General features: G+C 46.2%; 1 protein-coding gene across 5 annotated transcripts in view; it reads right to left on the bottom strand.

Annotated features, from left to right (window-relative positions):
- The window catches only part of LOC125956143 (oxysterol-binding protein 1), a 17,904-nt gene that overhangs the window by 25 nt on the left and 7,879 nt on the right, over window positions 1–10,000 (bottom strand). For all 5 annotated transcript variants that reach the window (XM_049687722.1, XM_049687723.1, XM_049687724.1 and 2 more), the window contains 5 exons: window positions 4,269–4,468; window positions 3,931–4,181; window positions 3,648–3,858; window positions 2,345–2,988; window positions 1–2,250 (listed from right to left, as the gene is read on the bottom strand). The exon at window positions 1–2,250 is cut by the window's left edge. In XM_049687722.1, coding sequence (XP_049543679.1) covers window positions 2,040–2,250; window positions 2,345–2,988; window positions 3,648–3,858; window positions 3,931–4,181; window positions 4,269–4,468 — 1,517 coding nt within the window. In that variant the 3' untranslated portion in view covers window positions 1–2,039. The remainder of the gene's footprint in view (window positions 2,251–2,344; window positions 2,989–3,647; window positions 3,859–3,930; window positions 4,182–4,268; window positions 4,469–10,000) is intronic.

The following is a 10,000-nucleotide window of genomic DNA, read 5'->3' as shown; positions in this document are numbered from 1 at the left end:
CCTGCTCTCCACTCCACTTTCTTTCGTCTCCAACAACGAGATATCCCATCGCACAATCGATTCCGGTGCGTCACATAATTGGATAGTTTTTGGACGATTTATAATTTTTATTACTTCAATGAATAGCTTCATAAGCGTCATAACAACTATTATCGCATATGTCCCACCATTTCCTTTCCCACTTTTGCTCCACACCACTACTCGACTGTCTGCTGCTTTGGCCATCGCCCTAAAACCCCATGAACACCACCCTCCCCAACTACCCCTTTCTGAATTACAGTTCATCGCACCTGAAACTGATTACAAACGACACGACGACGACGACCGCAACTGCCGCTCGCTATTGCAATTGCTACTCTGGATGGATTCCATTAGGAAGAACCTTATCGAAAAGCGCGCGCGCGGTGATGGGTTTCTTAAGAAGGTATCATATCTAACTTCCCAGCTTCCCAGAACCATCGACGACCCAGAACACAGCGCCGCACGCACTTACTTCAGCTTCTTTGTTTTGTCCGCTAGGAATAAAACCAACAACTGTGTAAACAATATCATGGCTCTTACTCGCTACCATATCATATCTCCGCGCTTCTGGCGATCCACGAATCCCTCGCCTCCCCTTCTGCGACTTCTGTTTTAGAAAAGCTACAGCTAAATCGTCAAATTCGTTTGGTTTGGTCGCGTGGTATACAGTGACCAGGGAACTGCCCGAACTCTTGTTCTCCTAGCACTCTACGAGACACATCGGGGAGATCGGGCTATCTAATGCTAATCGGCGATCTGCAGCGAATGCCACTAAAATCCCAACCATAACGCGAAGAAGAACATGGAACAGAAAAATGAATGCCGTGTGGAGACGGAGAGACCGTCGCGTGTTGAGCCAGCTCTCTACGTTGCTTCTTCTGCTGCTGCTTTTATTTTCCATGTCGTTTAATGTATGGTTTTTCATAATCTTTTTTTTTATTCTCCTCATTGAACTAGCTCCGTTTCATGGATCATAATATCCCTTCTTTGCTGACCAGATAAGCTGGGGTTTACAATTCGTTTCATTTCAATACCACAACCCCCATTCAACACTCTGCACATTGGGCGTTAGAAACCAGCATTGAACATTGGACGACAACGGAAACGACAATTAGACTGTCGGTGGACAAGAGAGGTTGTCATTTCGTTGTCAACTGCTATGGGCAGAATATACTGGATTGACCCCTGTGGAAGGGACCACACCGAAGCTCGATAAGAACTGTGAACCATAAATCCCTCTGGAGGTTAGTAAGAAACTGAACCGGAGAGCGATAATACACAGTGAGAAAATCGTTTGGAAACAAAAGAAACAACAATGCGTAAATAACCTACAACGATAACAACGATAACACATGTACAACGGAAGATGATGGTACAACAGACCAACGACGAGAGAGGAACGATTTCCGGACGATCGCCGATTAATATTAATCCCTTCTAATGCGCAAGGTCCTAGAACGCACGAACCGAAGATACAGAGAAAAAAGGGTAACGATCCAGTATCGATCGATCGTAGCATGGGGGTTCTCCATATGGTCCATAAGGAGGGAGACTATTTCAACTTGTTTTTTTCTTCTTGTTTTTGGCTTTTGATTTTGCGCTTTGCCCGCGTATAGAAACGAAACTATTGCAGCAGCAGCAAATGGTACAACAATGCGCGATTGCCGTTTTATTCGAAACAGGGATGCTGAAGGCTAAATTCTGTCACCCTCTCTGGCTCTGTAGATTTGAATTTCGCATTATCAATCGCATGCAATCATGTAATTCATAGTAGTTTGGAACGCGCACCACTTACCCCGGCGGTTCATCCAACCCTTTGTTGTTTACCCTTAACCCGGCCCGTTCCCACACCTCACTCACACTCCACACAGACAGGCAGAGACAGAGGAACTAATGACTTTTGCGGCTTACCCCGAAAGTGGCGGTGGTGGTGGTGGTGGTGACGACGGTGGCGGCCGGTACAACAACGTGGCGGCTGGTTCTTATCGTGTTCGCGCCAGAACGCGTTTGCTATTCGATTAGAAAATGCTTGGACTCTTCGACCAGTCCTGCTTGGACTTTGCGTCCCAGTAGGTGCCCTTAAACACGTGCACCAGATTGTCGGTTCCCTGTTCTTTCTCCTTGCTGAACCATATCGGTTCATAGGGCGGATATGGTCGGCCTTCGGCAGCCGCCTTTTCTGCTTCTGCTTCCCGTTGCCGGCGGCGTGCCCGTTGGCCTTCCTCTAACCTGTGAGAGAACACGAAACATAAACATATAAGCAGAGCTGCATTGACAGAATGATCTTTGCGCAATATTCGTAGCCCTGCTAGGCGGCAATTACCTTAGCTTCTCCTGATTACTCTCGTTCCATTTGCCCTCTTCCATCAGGCGTTGATCGGGCCGCAGCCGCGAATCGGTCGGGGCCACGTTCGGTTCCGGTTCATTCAGCTGGCAGGCGAGCAGCGTGAAGTTGTAGTACTTGTCGCTGTCCGGCGGTGGCAACGTGCGGGTCCAGGCCGTCTTGTAGTTGCCCGTCTTGTAGACCGGGTTCTCCGTTGATCCGCTGGTCGAAGTGACCGGAGCAATCTCGATCTTACTGTCCCACGTGCCATTAATAACCCACTTCACCTGGTTCGCACTGTCCATTACGACGCCCTTCACGCGCCGCTGGGTATCGCGCGTGAAGTACGAGTACGGCAGGTACTTCAGGTGGCACTTGACGCCCTTTGCGTTTCGCTCACCGAAGATCTCCATATCACCGTGGTTGTCAACCCACAGCTTGCCGACAATAATGTTGTGCACGGTTGTCGTCACCTTACGCCAGGTGTACCGGTTGCCCGTCGCCGGAAACTCGACGTGCGCGTAACCAAGCGGTACAATCTGGATGTACTTGCCACGAAACTTGGACGTCATCGTGAATTCCTGCCAGCACCGCCAACCTCGTCCCTCACAGTACTGAGCTGCCATTGGCGGATGATGGGACACCTGGTGTTGTGTAGAAAAGGAAGATGAAGATAAGCAGGAATTAATTTAGATTTAGATAGATTAATTTTAAGCAATTGGTTTTACATCATTTCACATAACCAACACATGGCGGCGTTGGCAACGGCTTTTGCAAAACCGTTTTTCTCTTACTGATAAGAACAAACAAAAAATCAATATACTGCATGGAAAGTTTAATGTAACTTTTCTGTACTGTTACTACGAGAAAATGCTTTTTATAAGCTACTAAGCTAATTGGATAAAATATACACATTTTTTTTTCAAATCTGTGAGCGTCAATAAAATAGCAACTTCACAAAACACAAGCTAAGAATGTCAGAAATGCGATCCAAACCGAATCAAAAATGGTTCAACATCGTACACAATTCGAATTAAAAGTTTAACTGCAATAGAGTAACGATTTCTAACGAAAATAAAGGATACAATGCTGAAATGTTTAGATGCTTGAAGAGCTACACTCTCTCATAACTGAAACATAACACAAAGCTTCACTCTTCTTTACAAAGAGGATCAATACCCAATGTAGTATAAGTAACGTGGTAAAACTATTGTTTTTAAACGCATAAGTTGCATAGAGTTGCTACACTGTTTGGCCTGCTTTGTTGTTATGTTGTTATGGCCTAAGGACGTTAACCACTTACCTGCTCATTAATACACCGCCAGCCGAGATCGTCGGTTCGGTCGCATTCGTACGTTTCGCCCAACAGCGGGTTAAACGGTTTGCCCGTTCGATTGCTGGTGGTCGAATAACTTGAGACGGTGAATGCTGTTACATATGCAAGCTGCTCGCAGGTATCCTTCGCCTGCGCCGCCTTATCCAGTATTTCAGAATACTCAAAGTCTTCCGTCAATCTGAAAAAGAGTATGATATGGATGAAGTTATCGTTTCGTTTTGTTTTTTTTTTTGTTGCATTGCCATTCTACCTTTGCAGCATTGAGAGGGGTTCATTAAAGTTCACCGGCATCGGGATCTTGGACAGATCCTTACCGATGCAGTTTTTAATGATAGACCACAGGTTGAGCGGATAGTTGGGCTTATCGGCGACCCGTGTCCGCCGTTTGCGGACAACCTTCGATTGGCTAGCGGCTAGTGTTGGTGTTAGTGCTTGGCTACTGTGCACCGATATCCTGTCCGTGACATCCATATTGTCTAGAGTTTCGGCGACTACTAATACCTGCGAGGAACGGAGAGAAGAATAATGCGTTAAACAAGCGATATCTATGAAGTGTGCACATGGAAAACGTCGTGGTCGCTTGCTTACTTGCTGCGTTTCACTGTTGCCTTCTTCTCCCTCGGAAGAGCTCCCTGTTGCGTCGATCGAACTTCTTCGATGATTGTGGTGCGTCGACACCGGTATGTTCAGTATGAATGAGCTTTCCTCTTGAGACGCAACTGAACCGCCTTCCTCCTGCGCATCGTAGAATTCGTTGTCCTCGTCATCCGATGCGGACGCTGTGACGTCTGGGAAAAAAAAGGGATTTCGGTTAATCACCAGGTGAGACATCGAAGTAGAACTAATCGCCCTAACAGCCTAACCATTAACCATCTTATTATTTAAGAAATTGCATTCCTAGAATTAAAATGCGTCTAAATATCTTTGCTGCGTGCACAATAGGATTACGACCAAAACAGGGTTTATGCGACAAAACAGAAAAGGGAACTGAAATAAATATTCCACGTAGCTACCCCGTCGTCTCGTCGTTCAGGTCGTACACACGCAAAGCTCGAACACGGACATGGGCGGCAAAAATCGTTCCACGCCGTAAAGCGACGAGAATGCGGAAGCCCATAGCCGGTGTGTGTGTGTGTGTGTGTGTGTGTGTGTGTGTGGTCGGGGCACAATTCTCCGCTATACTCTCCATTCTAGATACTCTACTGTGTTACTACCTAATTCCGTCTTCTAATTTTCCCGCTTGTCGTCGTCGAAGGTCAGCAGACTTTTTGCAGACTTTCTGGAGCCTCTAAGCAATGAGACCACGTCCACCGGTGGCAAATTGAGAGAGTCAATAATCGAGTTAGCACAAATAGTAAATGTTCCGCGTATTAGCAAAAAGGAAGCAACAGCAGCACACCAGCAGTATCTGGATGCTAATTTTTGCGCTACGATTGCGTGTATCAACCGGTTGGTCCGTAACAATCATCCGTACGGTGCCGTTGGGCGCTCTTGAATCTAAAAACGCGCCCGTTTCGGTGTTAGTGCGATTCTAGAAGACACTGCACACACCAAGGATTCTCACGCAGACATATGTTGCTGTTGTTTCTTGACCTTCTCTCGGCACGTCGGCAGTTGAAACACCAAAACCGGAGAATGCACTGGCATCTGGTAGCGCGCAGCGCGCACACAGCACAGGGTTTCAATGTCACGCATGCATTCTTATGTATTAATAGCACCGGCTGAGATCAAGAAGCACACACGTCAGCCTGCATTCTGCAATGGGCAGACTGACTGACTTACTGTTGATGATGATGATGATGAATCACGTGCTATTTGCCACGAGCAGCACACAATATGTTACGGGGTGTTTGTTTGAATGAAATGTAACACAACGAACGAACGGAGCATAACGAAAGAAGCTGCACCGGCCACCGTACGGGACACAATACCCCATATCTCAGACCTGAAGGCAGTCTAGACACTGAGAGATAGTAGAGTGCATGGATGGATGGAACGGAACGCGCGACTAACTTTCGCTTTCAGCATTGCTACTCTCTCTCTCTTCTGCGCCCGGATATTGACACGTGTTATTGGCAATCCTTTATATGCTTTTCCTATGTTGCACGCACCAGTAACTCGATCTACACGTCATCACTCAACGTGCTCTAGATACAACAGATACCACACCACATCATCATCACCATCATCATCATCATGTATCATCACGTGGGTTTCACTGATACACCGGGAGTAACAGCATCGCGCGTACAGCGTACAGCAAGAGTTCATACCACCTAAAAACACACAAACAATAAGAGCTAGATGGTTCTAAATTTATATGTCCGTGACACTTGCGGCGCCTCTAGTTGCTGTTCGTCGTGTGCTACTACTACGCGAGGTCGCTGCTCGTGGTCGTGGTGTCTGTCTGTTCTCTCCCTCTCTCTCCCTCTCTCTGTATAGGATTGACCAGTGATTTTGTTTTAATGTTCGGCATTGCAACACACTACACACGATGGCCACGGACGGGGTACACACATAGAGTGGACCTTCGCGGACATTCATCACAGAGGAAAAGGAGGGATTACAAGGTCAGAACGGCTCCGGCGATTTGGCTCCACACAACACAATGATGTCACACTTGCTCAGTAGTAGCAGAGTTGTTAGTAGAGCGGAAAAAGTCACCGACCGAAGGACCGGCATCGCATAATGAATTATGCATTTTATGATTTAACAAAATCACCACCACCTCCAGCAGTCATCGATCTGTCACCACACATCAGCTGTGTGGTGTTGTTGATATTGCCCCAAACACAGCTGGTTGCTAGCATCGGCTTCCAGCTTCGCCTACTAGGGCCCGATAATAGTGCATCATCTGTCCAATAAAAATGTTTGTTTTGTATATATACTCAATCACGGGCCCACTCCACATCTTATCGGCCAATCATGCATGGGCCCATTGTCAAGGTTGGCCCCACCAAAAAGCGGCGTCACCGGGTCCGGATCGTACGATGATACGCGTGCGTTGAGCAACCACCATCACACATCGCGACACCGACAATCGCCAATCGCCGCGAGTTCTATATATCGTCGTGTCGTGTGTCAGCTGCTGGTACGTGGCCACACACCGAGCGCAGAGGATGGATATCGCACGCGGTGAAGTGAAACACACAAACGGTCTATAACCTACCCCCACACCTGGAGCAGCACTGCGAAGACGATGCACACACTGATAACACTCTCTAGTAACTCTAGTGCCAAAAAATGGCAACTCCCCGTACCCCGCGATTCGCGACCGGACAATGCAACGGCCGAGGCGGCAACGGCGACGGCGGCGACGGCCTGTCTTATCAAATACCGTGGCACCAGCGGCGAATTGACGACGACTGGCAAAAACTGGCAGCGGGACCGACCGCGGATTTCTGCTGCTGCTGCTGCTGCTGGTTGCGTGTGGCAACACTCGTTCCGACTTCGACCGACCGACCGACCGACACGATGAGAGCAGCACCCCACATTCAGAGAGACACGCACACACGCCTCGGTGCAAAACACACGGTACAGTACTGAACGTTAAAATGTGTGCAGGAGGACATAAGCGACGGTCAAATCATCTGGTGGTGGTTTGCCCCGGATGTTTAGTGTACTAGGATCGCCATGAAGGGGCATATTGGTTGCCATTGTATTTTTTGTTTTGGTAAATTGATGACATAGGAGCCTGGTTCAACAGTAGCTACGTAAACTCTTTCTCGCAACTCGTTCAGTGCACGCATCCGGTTAGTACATTCGTCATATACGTCGTCATAGTCATTAAAACGGATGCGACGGAACAATAGATGGACGGATTATGGTGATAGCAGCAGCAGCAGCAGCAGCAGCAGTAGCAGAGCTACCTACAACAGGGCACACCTTGCGATGTTCTTGTTACCGGGCCATGGGCCGCCGTGATTAGTGTCCATTAGGGTGGCGCAGCCGCGACAATCACATGATGAAAGGGCCACCCCATCAGCAGTAACTACTAAACGTTATGAGCAAATAGCTCACTCTAGAGTACCCTCAATCACGCTGACCGCACGCTGGGTACCTCCCCGACGAACGATCAAAGTGTCGTGTACGACGAGCGTCATAATTAATCACCGATTGTGTACCGCCACCAATCTTGCCGGAACTGTTTTTAACCGCATCAAACTTTAGCTCTTTCAAAATTGCACCCCGGTCTTCCACCGGTGCAAAGTCATGCGGCATGTTCTCCAACTAATCGCTAGCTAACCCGCGGTACAGTGCAGTGCATGTGTACTAATAAAAGGGCCCATGACCGACCACCACAGCAGTTCCAGCAGCCAACCGCATTATGGTACTCTGGTACTCGGTGTTCAGTTCGGGTCCGGTGCGAAAGGAAGGCCTTGACGACCTTGAATGTAAAGTTCCTCCACTTCGCTTTTTGTCAATATCGATGACCATCAACCATAGGAGCCATCGAAATGTATGTGTGCGTGATGCTTACTAGTAACTGTCGAACGTTACGTTTTACAACGTGGGATTTTAACCATAGTATGAGCTTACGAAGTCACAATATCTACAAGATGCTTTGATTCATAAAATTCGGAGCTTGCTCGGGAGTTCTGATTCGTTATGGAATAGTAGCATGACCACAAGTGGCGAAGTGAAATAATATAAACGTGGACAGCGGTTTGTGAAAAGCAATTGTTAGTGGATTTGCGATGTGCTACTAAAGCTCATCAATGCTAATTTTCACAAACAATAACAAATGGCGCTTTACACCTCGCGACAGTTTCTGGTTTTGTAGACCACCAGCTGCCGGTGGTCCGGAACCCGCACCAGAAGAAAAAAAACTCGAGTAAAAAAACAGTATCACATGTAAATAGTATCATACTAGGCCTTGATTTCGTAATTCAATTGGGGAATTTATCCGATATGCCGATAGAGATGAATTTCATTCTCCATATTCCAACTATTAGGTCCCGGAATTAGTTTTTTCGATTTTTTTGGCTAAGAAAACGATTTATTTTCAAACCCAAAAAACAAATAATTATCTAAACATTGCCCCCATCGATGACCACTACTGTTTTCCATCTTTTAAGTAATCTTCGAGTTCCATGTCGAAAAAAGCTACTCATCTTTTGAAGTAATCCAGTCAATTTCGATACTAACATAAATGAGATAAGATGTTCTGTGCAGCCAAAAAAATATCTTAGGCAACCAAGCAAGCTGTATTCAGAAAGAACATTTCATTTGCGATGTTTTCTGAAAAGTTGCAACATGCAATAAGTCTACCATGTCTGTTATTCCAATCTCCAATCGTTTTCTAGCCAGAGCTTGTTCCAATCTCGGATACATTATTGTTGATAACGTTTTCTATCAATAATGTGTCCAGTTTCCAGAGGTTCTTACTGCGTGACACCTTTCAAATCTATATTTTCTTATTTTTAATGCTTGAACCGAACGTTCTGCGCCTGGAACGTTAAAATCTCTGCTTATAAACCTTTGCAGCCAGTTATCACATTTGTTTGTGTTACAGCATATTCACCATAAGCTTAAAGTCACAAACAATAACTTTCAACAGCTTTTTTTTCAAATGAAAGAAGGTTTTTAAACATCCGCGACTCGTGAGAATCGCGAGGTACACTTAAAGCTATTTAGTTGTACTTTAAAACGATAGAACATTTAAGGCTGTGAACCTTAAAAAAAATGGCGCCATCTTTTAACAGAATCGAAAAAACTAATTCCGTAACCAAATACTTCCAAAGCTACATGTTTAATATCATTAGCTTATGCCAGTAATTTACATTCTGCCCTACAAAATTGAGGCAAGTACTATAAGAGAAAGTAGACTAACAAATGTAAAAACAAAAGATGCTATCAAGAGTGGCATCAAAACACTTCCTTTTTTAATATAACATAAACAATTGCACAAAAAAGACATGAGTCGTCTCAAGACGAACGACCTCAATACGTGTTCGTCATGCTGAATATGGGAAACATTTAATATCAGGATCAAACAAACGCGGCGAAAGTGTAATCACTGACCATCTCTCACCCAATCTCTGCCCGTCGATGGCGGTGATTTTCAAACGCATAAACGCCTTCTCCTAAGACCCCTAGTATCTCGGTCGGCTGTTTCTCTTCGGGTTTTTGGGGTGGGGGTCATCAAAACCAGACAAGCAAATGTCAGTTAATTGATGATAATTCAATTTACCCCGATGGCCGTAAGGTCAACAAAACCATTTGACACCCCCTGGGGCGGTAGTGTGTAGGCACTATATTTCCCACATCGCAATCACGGATGTGCGGAACTGCGCGTGTCCGCGTAATGAAAGAACGAG

Source organism: Anopheles darlingi, chromosome 3 (genome assembly GCF_943734745.1).
Source record: "Anopheles darlingi chromosome 3, idAnoDarlMG_H_01, whole genome shotgun sequence".
In the NCBI taxonomy this organism is placed as follows: domain Eukaryota; kingdom Metazoa; phylum Arthropoda; class Insecta; order Diptera; family Culicidae; genus Anopheles; species Anopheles darlingi.
This window is presented reverse-complemented; position numbering and strand designations above follow the sequence as displayed.